The sequence below is a fragment of the Neltuma alba genome, unplaced genomic scaffold (assembly GCF_004799145.2).
Source record: "Neltuma alba isolate B1F8T4 unplaced genomic scaffold, ASM479914v2 tig00011741_pilon, whole genome shotgun sequence".
Taxonomy (NCBI): domain Eukaryota; kingdom Viridiplantae; phylum Streptophyta; class Magnoliopsida; order Fabales; family Fabaceae; genus Neltuma; species Neltuma alba.
Window position 1 is genome coordinate 220,406 of NW_021636369.1, and position 19,624 is coordinate 240,029.

At 32.9% G+C, this 19,624-nt stretch overlaps 1 protein-coding gene across 3 annotated transcripts; it reads right to left on the reverse strand.

Annotated features, from left to right (window-relative positions):
* Positions 1–9,065: 9,065 nt before the first annotated feature.
* LOC114717526 (uncharacterized) lies at positions 9,066–17,030 on the reverse strand. 3 transcript variants are annotated; one of them, XM_028902687.1, is made up of 6 exons: positions 16,861–17,030; positions 11,851–12,029; positions 9,908–11,308; positions 9,725–9,793; positions 9,444–9,642; positions 9,066–9,322 (listed from the first exon to the last, which is right to left on the reverse strand). In XM_028902687.1, the coding sequence occupies exons 3-6, from the start codon at positions 11,282–11,284 to the stop codon at positions 9,252–9,254; spliced, it is 1,716 nt and encodes a 571-aa protein (XP_028758520.1). In that variant the 5' UTR covers positions 11,285–11,308; positions 11,851–12,029; positions 16,861–17,030; the 3' UTR covers positions 9,066–9,251. The 3 variants fall into 3 exon arrangements, with proteins under 3 accessions (XP_028758520.1, XP_028758519.1, XP_028758518.1); XM_028902686.1 differs by lacking the exon at positions 11,851–12,029 and adding an exon at positions 16,592–16,691; XM_028902685.1 differs by lacking the exon at positions 11,851–12,029.
* Between the last annotated feature and the right edge of the window lie 2,594 nt (positions 17,031–19,624).

The window sequence follows — 19,624 nt, forward strand, 5'->3', positions numbered from 1 at the left end:
ATAGAACTTGAGAAAAATCATGGATTACCCTTGGAATGAGGGGAATTTAATGAGGTGTTGAAATCAGAATTTTGTGACAGTAAATTGGACAGGATTGTTGGAAAATCGGGCCGGAAATACACAAATAATCAGTGGATTGCACTGATTATTGGATGAGTCATATTTTTTCCAATATTAAGAGCAATAATTCGGCCAAAATTAGAAGGAGAGGACAAAGTTGGAATTTTCCACATTGTTCAAGGGCATAAAGGGAAATAAGAGAAAATAATAAAATAATATTTATTTTCCACATGAAAATCACATGGTGATTAGGTGTCCCTACATGTGTCACTTTCTTATGGTGAGTGCCCTAAGATTTGTCCACGTGTAAAGTAGAAAAAAAATGAACGGCCGAGATCGCATCTTTTTCCCGAAGGGCATTTTCGGCATTTTGAAATATCAAGGCCTATAAATACCCCCCTTTCATGAAGAATTCGGCCAAGAGGTGTTTGTTGGGAGAGAATTTGTGTTCTTGAGTTCTAGGAGAGAGAAAGGAAGAAAGAAGAGAGAGAAAGAGAGACAGTAAGCTTAATCACCTCTAATCGCCGATTAAGCGCTAATTAAGGTATGTTTATCTCCCTAAGTGTTAATTATTTTTAGTTGATTATTTATTTGAGGAAGATTAGGATTAATTACCTTGATTAATTATGGTTTAGTGATAGCTAAGATTAATTATGTTATTTGATTAAGGATTAGTAAGTGATTAAGGTTAGCTACCCTAATTAATTAGTGATTAGTTATGATAATTGAAGGATGATTAATTATGGGTAATCATGTTGATTAAGTATTGATTAAAGCTTAATCATATTGATTAGAGAATGATTAATGATTAATCATATTGATTAGAAAATGATTAATCATGTTAATTAAGGAATGAATAATGGTTAATCATATTGATTAGAGAATGATTAATGATTAATCATATTGATTAGAAAATTATTAATCATGTTAATTAAGGAATGAATAATGGTTAATCATGTTGATTAGAGAATGATTAATGGTTAATCCAAAAAGGGATTAGTGATTTAATCTTAAAGGATTATGACTATGTGACTTGAGGACCTTAATTAAGTATTGGATTAAGGACTAAGGGTTAGTGATTAACCAAGGAAGCATGATTAATCATGGGTTAAGGAAGAATTCCAAGACCTTAATTGAGGATTAAGGCTTGGTCAAACCAAGGTCAAAGGTTTAGGAAAGGTATACAGAAATTATAAATTGAAAGATACAAGGGTAGCATTATATTGAGAAAGAATGGTATACTGGATATGGAATTTACCATACCCTTACTGTATGGTTGATAGGCAACTCTCCTGGAAACCTAGGAGGATCTCCAGCAAGGGATCAAGGAGGAAACGTTAAGCAAGGAATTGAGGTAGCGTGAACTGCAATTATTTTGTTGATCTGCATTTGATGTATCTGCTATGTGTGTTTATGTGCCATGAGAATGTTATGTACAGATGATGTGAACTCCTTGCAATGTATGCCTTGGCTCTTGCATGATTGAGTTTTGACCAGAATGATTATATGCTCCATGATATGATGACATGGATACAGAATGATTATAGCATGGCATAAAGACTAGAAATGTTATCTTATTGCATGTAGCATGACATCTTATGCATATTGACTTGATGGTTGTATGTTCAATGCTACTGGGATTTCTATGAAATCTCATTCCTCCTATAACATGATATCCTAGGTGCCACTACTGCTAAGGAGAAAGGAAAGGAAATAGTCATGGCTTGAAGAAGTTATGAATTATGTAATGTATTATACGGTTTTGAACTTTTCTCTTTCAAGCCATGTAAGCATACTATGTTCATAAATACATGATATGATACCCTTTTTGGAATGTATATTAATGATAGAGTAGCTTTATAAGTGATTATGGTATGATTATAGTGAAAAACGAAATGCTGTCAAAATTAGTGAAAAAGGGGATAAAAATGGTCTAGATTTGACCAAACTTTGACCAACAAAGACCCTGGTCAAATGGTTGACTTTTTCCCTGAAATTTGGTATGCGAATAGATCTTATTTTTCCCTTTAAAATAAGTGGTAAAGCGTCACAATCGGAGCTCTGTGTAAGAAGTTATGCCTTTCCGAAGTTAGGCAAAAATCCTGGAAAATAGAAAAATGACCAAATGAACAGTACTTTTCGAAATTGAAAACGAATGCGTTTCTGATTAAAGCGGAACCTGAGGTCATTTTTCCTTGATAGATGATGTTAAGAGCTTCGAGTGAGACTTGGAACGACCTCATTTCGATTTTTCTAAAATTAGCTATGATTTTTCAAAGTTATGCCAAGTTTAAGGTTACGGTGAATAGTAATGCGGGAAAAGAAATTTTCAAATTCAGGTTTTTCAACCCGGTAACCTTAGATTGCGCTTCTGAATGTCTTAACTTGGCACAACATAAGGTCGTAAACGTAAGGTGTTACACCTACTCTGATACCAAATGTTAGAAGCAATCTCACCCAAGAGGGATTAAAAAAATTACGGAATTAAAACGAGACAATATCGGAAACAGAGAGATAGAGTTAAGAGGGATTTCACCACAGAGGGAAGACACAAGATTTATACTGGTTTGGTCTTAACCACTTGACCTACGTCTAGTCCTCAGAACACCTCTGAGTATTTCACTATCTACCAAGATTGATCGGGCTCTTGGTGCCTCAGTACAGTAATTGAATCACTCAATCACTCCCCCTTACTCCCGTAAGGATACAAACCCACTCAAGAGTCCACACTCTTGAGTATCACTCAGTAGTGATTAATAAAGGATAGATATCGACTCTCTTACAGAGTGAATTTTAATGATGAACACTAACGCTCAGTAATATTGAAGGAACAGAGTATTGAATGCTAGACTTAATAATCACAGATTCCGGTATTCAATCCACTCATTAATGCTTCTTTGTGCCTTTTATAGTTGAGATCGTTAAGTAACCGTTAGACAGAAGAGCTTCTAGCCGTTATGACTCCGTTTGCGTGTTTTGCCAGTTCCAACGGTTCCGCCATTAATGTGTCTGAGCTTTCTGACACTGTAGGTTACAGGTTATGTAATCCCGTTGAAGAGCCGTTGTAATTTCTCTTAGTAATCTGCATATTTTAAACTTAAATAAGTAAGAGTCTTGCGGTGTAAGCTTTAGTCATGAACCAGGAAGAATGACTAATTGATTACTCAATGATTCTAGATGAAATGAATTATCCGTAAAAAGTGCAAAAAGACATTCTGGACATGGTTGATCGGGGTGGTGATCGATTACTAGTTGATCGATTAGGTTATTGAAAAACAGAGTGAGAAATTTTCGATCAATTGAAGAGGTTTATCAATCAGATGATGGAACAATGGTTTATCGATCATGTGATCGATAAAGTGCAACAGGAAATCTTAGGCTGATATGTAAATCAGAGTTCCTTTGAATATACATCACTTAGTAAAATAATCATGAAGATTGTGCAAGCTAAAAAACAGTTTGAAAGTAAGTAGACAAGTGAGTATGAGAAATGTTATAGCTCATTGAAATTAAGCTAACAGAAGTCAATGATCGATTAGTTTATCGAGTAAAGGTTGATCGATCAATTTATCGATAATTCAAGTGTTATAGAATTGAAGCTTTAGTGCATGTTGATCGAACACATTATCGATAAGGTTGTGATCGATAATGTTATCGATAAGAGTCAAATGTAAAACCTTTAGTGAGAAACAAGGATACCAAGAATTATCGAATAGATGATCGGTCAAGACATGTTCGATCAGGTTATCATAAACAATGAAGTGAAGAATTTGTTCTAAAGTTGTTTATCGATCATGTTATCCGAAAAAGTGTTATGTAGGAGAGCTTAATTATCGATAAGGTTATAGATAATTTAGTCTTAGGAAAAACTAAGTAGAAGCAACTGGCACACAGATTATCGATCATGTTATCGATAATTTGATGATTGATAAAGTTATCGATCAATAGTCTATAATCAGTACCTGCATTTCAGAAGGTTAGAGCTCAATGTTCGATCATATTATCAATAAAAAAATGATTGATAATGTGATCGATAAACAATGACAGAATCAATAATCAAACAGGTAGAGTGTCTTACCATTTATCGATGTCGTTATCGATGACTCATTTATCGATCACTTGATCAATAAGATCAGTTCAGATTCACTTCTTTTTATCTGTCACTTGTTCGATCATCTTGGATTATCGATTAATCTATCGATAATCGACAGTTACCTTATATGACTTTTACGTTAGCGATAATCGATCATTTTATCAATCAATGAATTATCGAACAGCTCATCGATTAAAATACTTAACATTAAACTGATTTATACTAAACAGTTATCTGACAGCTTATCGATAATCATTTGATCGATCAGATGATCGATCAACACACTTAACCAATTTAATCTAACTTTGTTATCATCAAAACCATAATCCTAACAACCCCTCTCTTGGGTGAGACTACCACTAACAATTTAAAACTGACTGAGAGCCAGATAAAATAATAGAGGCAAAGACGAAAAAACTTTTGAGTGTGAAGTGAAACCCAGGCAGAGAACGGACCATCATTTTGAAAAGTTCTTATCAAGGAAGAACAGTATTAAAAACTATGTCCGAAATTCCTAAAAAATTTTGAAAATCCATAAAAAATAGAATAAAGTGTCTAAAATATTATTTGACACCTAAAAGGTAAAAACAAGATAAAAATAACTTGTTAGAGGATTTTCTATAGTTAGAGGTATTTTTGGCTAATTAAGGAAAAAGTAGTCAAAGTGAATTATTTTAAATGTACACAGGCCTCAATTAATCAGAAAAAATGAGAAAAAAATTAGTTAAGAGTTTATAATAGATTGTAAAAATATTCCTAACCTCTGAAAGCGTAGAGGGTAGCTTTAAAAATATTTAAAACTGAATTATGCTGATAAAAGATTGATTTCGGGAAAATCTGAATAAAAGAAGTTACAGGTAGAATTTTGAACTAAAAAAATTAGTGAAATTCTCCTCAATAAAAAAATTATCAGTGCAGATAAATAAATTTTTACAGTTACAGGTATTGAAAACCATGCCTGAAATTTCTAAAAATTCCTAAAAATTCATAAAAAATAGAATAAAGTATGTGGAATAGTTTTTGAGATCTAAAAGATGGAAACAAGATAAAAATAATTTATTAGAGAATTTTATTTTTGGCTAATTAAGGAAAAATTGGCAAAGTGAATTATTTTAAATGTACAGAGGCAACAATTATTCAAAAAAAAAAGAGGAAAGATTAGTTGAGAGTTTATGATAGATTGTAAAATTATTCACAACCTTTGGAAGCATAAAGATTAGCTTTAAAAATATTTAAAGTTGAATTATGTTAAAAAAGACTGATTTTCGGGAACATCTAAATGGAAGGAGTTACAGGTTGAATTTTGATCTAAGAAAAATTAGTGAACTTCTCCTCAATAAAAGGGAACTATTGGTGTAGAGAAATCAATTTTTGGAGTCACTAGATCGGACAGGATCCAGAAAAAATTTAACTAATATAGTAGAATTATACAGTAGAATAACTTAAAGCTTTGTGGGACAACTTTTTCTCCTCATTTTTTGCAATTTTTGGCACCATTTTATGAGAGGAGGACAAGGTTGAAATTATGCCATTTGTCAAGGGGTATAATTGGAAGAGGTTGAATTATAATTTTATATCAGTTTTAATCACATGTTTAATTTGTAAAGATGACACATAAGAAGACATTTGGCAAGCTCTTGAGATATAAGAGGACACTTGGCTTCATCTTAAAAAAGAAGACATGATCAAGAGCCAAGCAAGGCATGGAATTTTAATATTTTCCAAGCACAAAAGAAGGAAAACCATGGCAAAAATTGAGTTTACAAATACCCCCCAAACAACACATAATTCAGCCAAAAATAGAGAAACCAAGGGAGGGAAGGTTTTTCTCTTGAAACTAAGAAAAACAAGAGATAAAAGGAAGAAGAGGAAGTACAAGAGAACTTGGCCAAACTTAAACAATCATCTAAAGTAAGTTAAGACTTTCATTAAGGGTTTAATTGCCTTAATTAGTGATTGATTTGGATTTAATTTTGGTGGAGTTTGATGGCCAAAGATCCTAATATAATATGCTGTCCAAGATGTCATATAACTTGATATGAATGATTAGGAGACAGCTTAGGAGTTAAAGGATAGAAAAAGGTTGAAAACTTGTGTTACAACTTAGTTTGGGAAAGAATTTCAACTCGTTACCATTGGATATGTGTTTTGGCCAAGCATGGGTCATGAGGCTAGGGTTTGATTCATGTTAGTTTGATGCTGCTAATGAGTTTAGGGGATGAAATTGCGTAGGATTATGTTGAGAAAATGTGTTTGGAAGTATTAAAATTGAAAATAAAATTTTAAACCCAAAAACCCTATGTCTCGGCCAACATGAAATCCATGGGAAAGAGTTGGAATTTGATGAATCTAAGCTTAAAGATGGATTCTACATGAAAAATCATTTTTAAAAAAAGGATATGGAAGTTATATTAATAAAGATGGTACAAAAACCCTAAAGTAAAAGAAAAGGATTAGGGTTTATGTCAAGTCAATTCATTGATATTGTTTTAGTTGAAATTTAAAATGCCTTGTTGTGTAATTAATAGGAGTTAACCATTGGAAAGAGGAGCTTCAAGGCTAGGGGAAAGAAAGCAAGAAGCAAGAGTTTGAACAAGATAGCAAGAACTAACAATTTTGATGTTAACTTGCATTGGCTTATTGTTATGTGTTTTTATGCCATGATATGGTTGAGTTAGCTAGGCAGTAATGCATTGAACTCCTTGCATTTTATGCTTTGGCAATATGCATAGTTGAGTTATTGAATGGTATGTTTATGTACTCTCTTTTCATTGCATGATTTTGTTAGGGAATGCATGAAGTTATATGCATTGTTAGCACCATTATTATTATTCTTTATTACTAGGATTTCTTTGGAATCTCATTCTTTTCTATATCCAGTGAACCATTAAGGGCTTGTCCATCAAGGGCAAGAGGATAGAATGTGGAGGCATGAGAAAAATTTACATGAAATGTTATACTTTGATACGGATTATTATGTTATGTTTAGTGAGATGTAATTATGAATTTTGAGTAGTGTTATGTCATTTGTATGACAATGATGGATATTTGTAAGAGACTATGTTCCTATCCCTTGAGAAGTATGATTATGCCTGAAAAGTGATACCATAAATGGTAATTAGTAAATTGTATGATCATAGCTTTAACTCTTCAAGACAAAACATTAAAAAGGGGTTAATAATTCTTGTAAAATCATAATTTTGTGGCTATAACTTTTCTGACCAAATGATGAAATCTAGCATGAGATTTGGTGAGCTTGAAGTTCACATTTCAATATTTAAATAGGATGGTAAACTACTTAATTTGGAACTATATACAGAAAGTTATAAGTTTTTGAAGTTATGGTAAAAAACTGAAAACTGAAAACTTACCTATATGAACTGTACTTTTGGCACAAAATATGGAGCCGGATTGGTAAAGAAGATGGACCGGTGAGTATTTTTCCCTATATTAAAAAGTGAAAGAGCTCCAAATAAAACTTGAAGTTTTAGATTTAGTTATAAATTTTCAAAGTTGGCTAAAATTCTAGGATTATTAAGTGAATAGTAACCTAAGAAAGTTATTTTTTAGGATTTGATTTTATAAGCCTAATGCCATGAAATATGATTCCATTTGACATGTTTTGGCTCCATATATGGTTATAAGACATTACACCATTGGCAATAAGTGAGGTCTTCACATATTCCCTTCCCACATGAAAGATGCAAAACAATAGTTTTCTACTATTAATCATATATTATCCTTTGTTGCACATCAGTTACCAAATATTTTGGCAAAAAAATTAATTACTAAAAACTAAACAAAGTGTCAATTTACAGCTAGAATTTGCAGCATAGGTACGAATTTTCACAACATAAAATTTACAACACATACACGTCTTTTCACAACATAAAATTATCATTTCTCTAGACAACTTTTAATATCCTAATTTCTTTTTGCAAGTCATTTTGGTCTTTTGGCTTAACAAATTACTCCCTCCAATCCTAAATATAAGACTTATTTTACACTACAAAATAGGTCTTATTTTTATGACTGAAGGAATAATTTCATTTTACCCTCATATCTGCACTACAAAATAGGTCTTATGTTTAAGACTGAAAGAATAATTTCATTTTACCCTCATAAGGGTACAATGACATTTTTTATTTCTTTGTGGACATTTAGATAGGGTTAAGTGAAATTTTCTTAAAATATTAATGAACTCTTTTTAAAAAAGGTTAAGTGAAATTTTCTTTAAAATTTTAATGAGCTCTTCTGAAAAAATTTAAAAAATTGAGTTAAAAACTTTTTACTAATTTCGCTCACTCTTTTATCTTACATGTTCTTTTTATCAAAATTTTATAACCCAACTTTTTTTAGTTTTTAAATCTGGTTCATTAAAATTTTCCTTCTTCACACTCACCCACATATTGAGAAATTGATTGAGACATTTAAAATTAATATGTATAATGTATTAATGTAAAATATAAAATCAACTAAAAATAACCGCACAATTCAGAAAACATGTTACCAAACTTTTACTGCCCATTGATAACAACAAAAATATAATGGATTTCCAAAACTTCATGACACATGTCTAATTGAATAAACATATGATAATGTTTGCAGCTAAAGTTGTACCGGCAAGTATGAGCGAATTGTTAACCAAAACTAGCGAAAAGGCGCAAAATTATAATTACATGTATTCTGAATTGTTCTGAAATAGAACGATTAGCCCATTAGAACTCACTTATTAGAACTCACTGATTTGACTCTTCAGTATATCATTTTTGTTGAAAATAGAAAATTATAGTTACGAGGGGCTGATCGAAAGTTTCAAAACTCCTCTAAGAACCTAAAACTTGTTCAGGCAAATTATATCAGGCGATGTGGCAAGGAAAGCAACAAGATATCTACAGATGAAGGACACGAATGAAACAAAAACCTTAAAGAAGATCTTCATTACCGTAAATAGAAAGTAAGATCCTACAAGAATGCATCCGCTTAAACTTGATATTTTCATGCAGACATAGTCCAAATAACCGCTAAGTTTCTATGCACCATGAACATATCACTTAACTACCATCGTCCTGAATTTCTTGAGAAGCAGAAACCAAGTTTAAGTTGGGATGACCACTTCATCTTTTCCATATATACGCTGAAGTTCCCGGGTAGCAGCTTGGTATGATGCTGGTAAAAGTACAAGCCAGATAAAAGAAAAAGCAATAGGAACGTGCAAACAAAACTTGAGCAAGAATATGGAGTTCATCATAGTGTTCTAAACCCAAAAGTAAAGTAAAAATCTCAGTACCTTTCCAGACTCGGAAATTCTTTTGGTTGATGGTAGATCCAGTAACAGTTTGAATTGCATCAAAAAGCATCTCCTGAGGTGTGTTCTTCAGCTCTTGAACAGCAGCATAGATGGTTTTCCCATTCTCAAAGTAAATGTGATTGTTTGGGTGTTTGGTCTTGGCACCCGCATGACGCTCAAACTCATATGCGTTAAGAGCCTGGATTACATTAACCGATTTGTTATTACTACATTATTTAAATCATGTGATGTAAACATAAACGTGATCTTTAGAAGCTAACCTTGGACTCCTTGCATTCATTACAGGAGCACAAATACCCAGTCCCTTTTATGACTCCTTTCAGATGTTTCTACGATGCAGAATATGAAACACATTTAGAGTAGAAATGCTTGACAGAGGGCCATAATTTACAGAAACAGCAGCAGCAGAGAAATGAAGCAAGATAAAAACAAAGACTTTTTACCTCCCGTGACCAAGAAACATACTTTACAGGAACACCATCAAAAATTCCAGTTGACAGCAGACTTTTGACATTTGAAGGGAAGTTATTAGAAGGAACCCTCCTTGCCTTCGGCTCCTTACTCTTAAGGACATTATCAGTTTTAGAATTAGATTTTGGATTGCTATTTACAACTGGTTCAGAGTTTGACTCGACTAGATCTTTCTGGCCATCCAAACCATGAGCAGAGTTCTGGTTGCCCATCAACAAATCATAGCCACTAATGATCCCAGCAGAGGGATTTGGGTCTGGATCATCATTAAAGCCTCCAAAAGATATGGTACAACCCTCATTCTTATTGAAGTTGTGACCCATAGGTAAAGAGTTGGAAACTCCTTTATCATATGAAGAGTTTGTTGATGCCAGGTTTGAATCCACCTTGTCATATGTCGGACCCACAGACACGATATGATCAGTTCCCTTGTCATAGGAAGGTGCAACTGAAATGAAATTTTCTCCTGATTTACTGTAGGTTGGGCCCATTGACATAAAGCTATCATGCCCCTTGTTATATGAGTTGCCCAGTGATATCAAATTGCCATCCTCCTTGTCATATGACTGACCTATTGATATGAAATTTCCATCTCCCCTGTCAAAGGGCTGACCCATTGATAAGGCGCTTTCATCTCCCTTGCCATAACTGTGGCCCATCAGCATAAAACTTCCATCCCCTTTATTGAAAGCATGACCCATTGAACGAAGATTGTCATCGGCCTTAGTCATAGCAGTACCCGCAGAGACAACATTCTCATTTACGTTGTTGTAAGTCTGACCTAATGATATATTCCCAGCATTCTTACCGTAACCAGCAACCATTGAAATCGCACTATCATCTGCCCTACTATAGGAGTGCCCCATAGATGCAGACATGCAATTGTTAGCATCTCTAACTTGATTAACTTTAACTTTTCTGACGCCACCAAAATTGAGACAAGATGAAGGGTCATCAATGGCATGAGATATTGACAGCCCCACGGATGGATCATTTCCATAATTGTTCTCAAAATCCTTCCTTCCCATATTCAGATTTCCACTTCCAATTGATGGCATGTTCTTACCAGCCAAATTGAAAGTCCTTACCGGCTCAGATCCAAAGAGGCGGTCAGAAAATTGACCCGTAACTGAGTGAAACCCAAAATTGGTGTCCCAGGGAGATACATCCAAATGTGAAACCCCTGAAACTGGCCTGCCACCAACAGCTTCTACAGCTTGCTTCTTATTGTTGATAATTTCTGGTTCACCTGTTTCCAAAAACCACTGATGACCACGCTTTAGTTCAATTCTGGAAGAATTCTCATATCCCATATTTTCGTCAGCTAGGCAACCTGCATCCCGTGGCATCCAAAAGCTTCTATGCTGGAAAGACTGTAAAACCATATAACAGAATATTTATCTCCTTGAGAAGACATCTAATATTCAAACCCAAAAGACAAAACATCAAACATAGTAAAGAAGTAGAACGATAACATGGCAGATTTTGTAGATAGCAAAGTCAAAAAACCAATACTGAAATGCTTGCCAATAATGCCAAAGCCATACTACCACAATCCCCATGGTAAAATTCAACTCTAACAAAAAAATGGTACCTCCAAGTGGTTGTATTGAAAACAGACAAAAAATTATTCACACAATAACATTACTCTCCAAACAACACCTGATGGCACATGCAGGTGGTTTCCCTCCCTACAGGAGAGGGGGGGAGGGATAAAACAAACAAAACAAAAGGCAACAAAAAAAAAATGAAAATTTCCTTTCAGCCTACTTTCCCCTTGACCACAACATCCCATTTCATCCTGCCTTCCTCCTTCCCAAAGTTAACCCTTTCATCCTACTTTCCCTTTATTGAAGAAGAAAGCACTCCAGGATCGAAACTGTTATTAGCGTGGGATAGTTTATGGGTTGCTTACTCATTAACAGATAGCACTCTTTTTTTCCAGCTAGAAATGTGTTTCATGATGCTCTATCAATCATAGCAGTATGCAAGGATTCGATAGGCAGATTTTTGTACATCTGCAATTTCTTATCTGTATGTGAAAAGCTTTAATGTCTGCAACCTCTCAGTCAAACTCCCCACCACTTTTGATGCCTATACAAGAAGAGCAGCAATTATCAAAGAAGACAAGGGCTGATTGAGAATTTACTTCTTTAATTGTGCAGGAGTTTGTCAGAAATAGGGATAAAGAAAAGAAAAAGGAGAGACTTTTATTATGATTGGAATTCAGAAGTGAAATTGTAGTCTAGCCTTATATCCATGTAGCTAACCCACTTAGTGGATAAGGCTTGTTGTTGTTGTAATTGCTATAGTTGTATTATTTGTTCATTACATTTTGTTCCGTCTCTTCTAGATCAAGGTAAGGAGTAACATGCTAAAAGGTATCATGAATTCAGTGTCTCAGTAGATCGGGAAATAGTTACTTCTACTGCACACAAAGAAAAGGGAAGATTATCATCGTGGTTGTATAAACAGGTAATGGAAAACAAGTTACACACACCAGAGTGGAACCAGGAGACAAAAACGACAAATATCTGAAAACAAACCATGCGCCTCTACAACCAATCTCAACAATGGAAAATGACCGGGAAATACTATATCCAGGCACATAGGCAGCAGAAGTTCAGCATAACCCCAAAAAATTAATTAATTAATTAAAAAAAAAATCAAAGTAAATGATCATCCAGTTGGAGCATTGACTAACATACTTGGATACCAGTTGGTGTAAAACCAGTAGAAATCGAAAGGGAGAAAACTTAAAAAGCCAATTGCTTACATGATCAATGTAAATAATACAAAGTTAATTAAAAAAAAAAACAAAACAAAACTAAGCAACTCAATATGCAGGCATATAGGATGCAGAAGTTCAGCATAACTAAACATCCGAACAGAAGAGCACAAAGCTACCAAGGAATGATTAACTACTAAAGCCAACATACAAGCAGCCAAAAAAAAAAAAAAACTCTTCCAAGTTATAAACCCTCATTAAGGCCATCCATAAAATATTTAATAGAAAAGCACCTTCATAAAAGAGTACTGAATCTAACAAACGTAGAATTTGTTTGATCTCTTACCTTGCTTTTCTCCTCAACCTTTTGCTCACTACTTTCTAAAAACATCTAGAGCTACAATACAGCACTCAGTGAAGGACACTTTTTTGCACGAAGCAAATCAATGACTCACTTTTCAAGAACATAGCCAATAAAACTACATTATTTATGCATATTCAAATTCAAGTGAGTGAATTTCCAGTGACTTCAACAATATTCATGAATATGAGGATTGCATGGACATACACAAACATATTTTTTTATGAAATCCAGTGAGCACACTGCTTCATGCAAACAGCCCAGCCAGTAACTAAATCTAATAGGACTGAAAATTTTAAGAGTTTAGATACGCTTGATTGGTATCAAATTATTTCCCAACATGAGCAGGTATCAAAAGAAAGCAGAGTGTGCAATAAAAAATAACCTTGCCAAGCCAGCCATAGTCAATTATAACATCGATTGAAAGAAATAAATTATGAACAAAATCTTTCAATGGACAACCACTTACTCTTTATAGTCTCCTATGAAAATTAAAACGCAGAAAAGCCCTTCTATTTCACGCCATATTGAAGACATGGTCCTTTAAGAAAATCATGCACAGCCATATAAGAGAGATTCTATTGTTTGCACAACGGGAATGATTAAGTACAACTTTGATATGACACAGAATATATAATAGGAACGAGAATTATTGTTAGGGTTGTTAGACTGTTGACAAACCATTATAGGCCGCTAGAGACACTCCCACTACCTGTCAAGAGTTTAAAAAGGGTAGACATGCTATTTGATGGAAAGTTCTAGAGCTTTTCTAATATGGGTCGATAAATGTGCCTTTACTGTTCTGTCATCATATCATCACCATCATTAGAAAATATTATATTACCAATATCTCTTAGATTTTTCGGTTATCTTGTTTCCTATTTTGTCTTGTGGGATAGAGCATCCAATGCCTTATAGCTGCCTTCCCCATATATGCTTTTGTGTAACACCACCTTACTTTAAGGACCTAGATAAAAGCCGTTTTATTATCAATGGTCAAAACCGTACACTAAAAAGGTGAATTTTTTAAACCTCTTATACAACTCAGTACCCCCTTCTTTTTAAGAAGGGAATTTTCTGAAAATTTTAACAAAACTTATAATTTCTTATTTACTGGCTTCTTCTATAGATGAAGACTCACATCTTTAGCTCCTGGAATTTAATTAAACAAATTAAGACCGAGATTTGAACCAAATCCAATGATTTAGCAATTTCTATTTATTAGAGCTGCACAAGTCTTACTTTCAAAAACTCTGCCAGCTCTAATAAATCATAACTTGTAAATTACACATCCAAATACCAGGTACGTACTCTACTTAGGAATTAACCAACTCATTCACACCCCAGATATAACATCATTATATATTACTAAACCCCCAACTCATAAGGTTGGTCATCTTGAGCAAAAATTTTATATTTTATCTTCATATTCTGAGGAAATCTACAGCCTCCCCTTTTTTCCTTATGTTCCTCTTAACTTCCTAATTCATTATGATTAAAGGAGTAAGATTCAAGCTAGCTTTCGGCTTCTCAAACATTAACCAAATCATTTAATAATTTCAAGTAGTACCATTAATCCAATCTGGAAATTTTCCCGCAAATAACAAATAATTTTGGTCATCATAATAAAATCTCGGCATGCTTAACAATCTAATACTTCTTTAGAGTATCAAGCAGCATCCCTGCAGAGACTTAAAGCCTCCAAAATTACAAAACATATATAGAAATAGTAGCAGCCAGCAACACATGTATATGCCATTCAAATTCATTATATAGTTCTTTGAAACTCTACTTAATAAGCTGTAAATCAACTTCAAATTCCAAAGTTTCCGGCTTTATGGGCACCAAGTTATTCATCAATTTGAAACTTTAAAACAGTTTCGGATACTTAATAATTATTTAATACCAAGAGGCATTAAATAGTAGGTTTATTGCATCTTTAGTTTCAACCATATTTCATCATGCTCATTGCGTCACAGGCACACACATATGCATATATATCCTACATTCATTACATTCAAACAATTCTATGCAATATCCATAACAAGAAGTCAAACAACCTCCACCATACAACAAAATGCATCATTTCGTTAGAATCTTCAAGTATTCTCTAATCATTCAAAACACTACTAGTTTTCTAACATTCAAGTGTTTTACAATTGCCTTCATCCTATAATCTGGAGATTTCCAGCATTAGAAGTACCATCTCTAGTAGCATGTGGAGTCTTAATTCTCATTTAAAATCTAGAATATTAATCCAAGAAATATGTGCACCAAACACTTCAGCCTTCTACAATAATCATCTAGAAAAATCAAAGCCATAACGGCAACAAGGAACATGTACATAATATAACATTTCGTTACCTATAATTTAGCAATTGAAGGGGCTCGTTTGATTCATCTAATAATATAACAACGATATAACTTCATTGTTATCTCATTTAAGCATTTGACAACTTCCCCATATGAGAGACCATTTAATGCCGTATTCTGGAAATTTTTCCAGATTTCAAGTTAGACATCTCATTACCCTTTGAGGTTTATCAGAGCCATTAACCAGAGCAAAATTCATCCCCCTTTAATCAAAACAAATTTGTCCATACAGTGGCGAAGAAAAGAGTCCGTATTTACCAATCCTAACATTCCTAAACTTCATTTTACAGTCACCAGACATGATTTAAAGATTTTTCATAATGATTCAGCACTTTAAAACATTAACCAACAAGGTCCAGACCACTTTTTAGTTTCAAGAATCACATTGGAATCATCATTTCAGATTCTCTAAGCATGGTTTCCAGTTTGACAGCATTAACCAGCAAGTTCTGCATGCCTTATTCAGTTTCAAAAATCATCTTTAACCAGAACATGATAAGCGTGCACATTCAAATATGCATATCAAGTTCATTCATTTGCATTCGCAAACAAAACTCAGTAAATAGAAAACAACCTCAACTATGCAGCACCTTGAGACCCTTAAATGATTATTATGCTTTAGTTTTCACTTAAACACATTTTTGGCACATGATCAAACACCAGAACAATGGGTATTTTCAGCTCTCAACTTCCAGATTCAAGAACATCAATTTAATCAATATTTAGGCATCACAACGGAAGGGTTTAGCATATCTAAGCAATCTAAGTACTCGTTAAGTTTTCAACAGTATCAAACACTAAGCCATGTACATATGCCGGTCCAAAAATATGAACCCCATGGCTCTACCACACACCCATCCCATTAACATATAATTAACAAATATATTTTGACACTTCAAACAGCTTTGACAGCCCCCTTTATAAAACGTGCAGCCATGGCTTTAATTCTGGAAAATTTTCCAGAGTTGAGAGTCACACAAAAACTGTTTGTCACCCACACACACGCCCAAACTCCGAGAATCAGTTAAGTTTCGAAATCTTGCATATAAGTTTCAGATTTGAGCATACAATAACCCTGTTTCGGTACCCATAATCCCATGGAAAATAATCAACATGCAGTCACATGATAAGCATAAAAAACAACCGTAGATCACTGATTTTACATGCTACTCGGCAATTTCGTTTTCCACTAGCCTTATATTTAGAGGAACCCAAAGCTTCACCTTGAAGTCTGATAATTTCCAGATTTAAGACTCAAACCAGTAGGACTCCAACACATGGGAGTATCTAATCCCTTGCAACATCAAAAATCATAATTATAGGCTTTGATATACATCTGGATGCTATTATACTACTCACTCGCTATTCCTTTTCCTCACCCATATCAGATTGCAACCGCCATCAATCCTTCAAGACGCTATGATCGAAGAAAACGGTGATGGGGAAAGGAGTAGGAGACTTACTTTAGCTCAAAGATCGGTTTGCATGTGGCAAATACTCCCTCCTTCGACTTTCGCACTTCTCCTCTGCGCTCTCGCTTCGCTCCCTCGGTCTCACTCTCTCTGGTACTGTCGTGAGAAGTAGAGAGAAATGAGAAGTGGATGGGAAGGGTAGAGAGGAGAAGCCAAGTCCACGAGAGAGGCAACTGAGAGCCCAGAAAATGGTAATGGTAATTAATTTATAAGCAAAATCGCACATCTAATTTTTTTCAACTTTATATAAAGTTTTCTTTGGGTGCTAAGGGATGGTTTGGAATCGCTGATAAGATCACTCAAAAGTAACTTTTCAATAGTAATTTACATAATAGAGATAAGTATATATGAGAAATTTTGTTATTTAACTCCTAAAATTATTATGCTTGAATCATGATTTTTTGTAATGATTATAGTTGTTTTAAAAATTAAATATGATGGCGACATTTGATACGAAACAATGAGAGGTAGGAATTAGAATTGAGATTGAAAAATCAAATTAAAAAGTGTTTAGTATAATGAGTTACTTGTTATTTAAAATTGAGTAAATCCATGTAAATGATATTAGATAATACCATAGGCGAGTTGGTATTAAGAATTTAATCCTGGGATTAGCATTTTTCAAACCAAAATGTCTTCTCTTCCCTCCAAATAATAAGGGTTTTATTGATAACAAGGCTATTATAGTCTCTTACAATTTATAATTAATTTAAGAATAAAATTAATGTTGTTATAAATATTGCAATATTAAGTGTAGATGTCCATGTTATATATCCTACAATTATGTAGATTTATTCCTTGTCATAACTATTGAAAAAAATTTAAGGACTTGTGGCTATAAATAGTGGGTATGTATCAAGTGATTGTAAGCTTGAAATGAATAAAAGATTACTCCATATTCCTAATTCTTCCACCAATCCTCTCTTATATTTTTTCTCCATCTCTCTCATCTCAGTCCCTTATATTTTCTTTACTTTACAACACGTTATCAGCACAAATTTACTTTGAATATTTGAGTTATAAACCTTTTATAAATTAATAAATTCCGATAATATATGATACTACTCTCTATTAATTTTTCCTTACTCAATTATTCTTTTTATCCTATTATCATGTGCAATTTTAATTTTATATACATTTGCTATATATTATGTTGTTCTTTTATGTTATTTATTAATTTATTCTTTCTATACATTTTAATTTTGTTATCTCCTCATTGTGATATTGTGTTATTTGTTTTATTTATTTTTCAATACTTCTTGTTCTATTGTTTGTTCACATATATCTATCTGGTTTATATTATATTGTTTTTATATCTATCACAATATTATATATTTATATTTAGATTAATTTATTATTTATATATGATTATGAATTTGAAATTTATTTCATTACAGTATTATTTTAATTTTACTTTATTGAATGGCTAGAAGCCATAATACTCTTAATTTTGTAATTAAATAACTAGAAGTCATATCACTTTTGTAATGGTTCTTCTGTTTAAATATAAAAAAAAAAAACACTACAAGTTCCTATAAATGACATGACAAGAAAAATCTATGGCATTTTGATAATCACAAGGTGACAAATATCAAAGCCCTAAAAGCTAATTGTTTAAACATCAAACGGCACAAAAGAGGTTTATTTGAAAGATTTTTACTATAGTTCTCAAGATTAATATTTGGAGAAATTAATTTCATGCTATTGAAAAAAAAAGAACATGTTTATAAGAATGAAAAAGAACATGATTACGTTGTATTAGTGGAATTAATAATTGAAATGCAGTAATTTTTGGCCTTGGCTATTGAACAATAATTGAGGAGATACAAATGTCATATATGACCAAGAGTCATATGGACGAATATGAAATATATGTATAAATCCATTGAAAGTAAATATTAAAATTAGTTATGAAACCAACAGATCAGGAGATATTTTGAAAAGTATTAAACATAATTATGATGCCCAAGACAATAACTTATAACAAAAGATGCCCAAAGTAATCTATTATCTATTATCTATTACTTATATAATAACAGAGTCACTGCCAAGTTAATAGCACGACACGTGGCATTTCTGTGACTAGAGAATTCTATAGTATTCCACAAGAGACACATGTCATATGGTTTACATTTTCCAATTTTTGTAAAATCTTAAATTTCCTGCGCAGTACTCCCATGATATCCCATATATCAGCTTCGAACTTCCAAATATTTGCTTAATAATTAACTTCCATGAATATCTAAAGACTCCCATGATATCCAACATATCTACTTCAAATTTTTGAATTGTTGTTTACTAATTAATTTCCATTTCAAACTCATCTTAATAATTATCTCAAAAAATTTCAAAACCTTGAATTTCTAATGCAATACTCCCATGATATTTGATATATCTACTTCGAATAAAACTTTTTTGAATTTTTGAATTTCCAATGCACTACCCCTATGATATCTGATATATCTGCTTTGAATTTTTGAATTTTCGCTTATACCTGCTTCTAATTTTTGAATTTTTGTTTATAATTAACTTCTATAATAAATATTTAAAGACTCTCATAAAATCCTCATAATTATCTCAGAAATTTCTAAATAACTTCCATGAATTTTTAAATTCCAAATTTTCAAATATCTAATCATCACACCACTTACTTTTATAATATCAAATTTTTGAATAACTTCCATAAATATTTAAAAGAGTTACTCAAATATGCTCAGACGTTCCTAATAATTATCTCAGAAATTTCTGAATAACT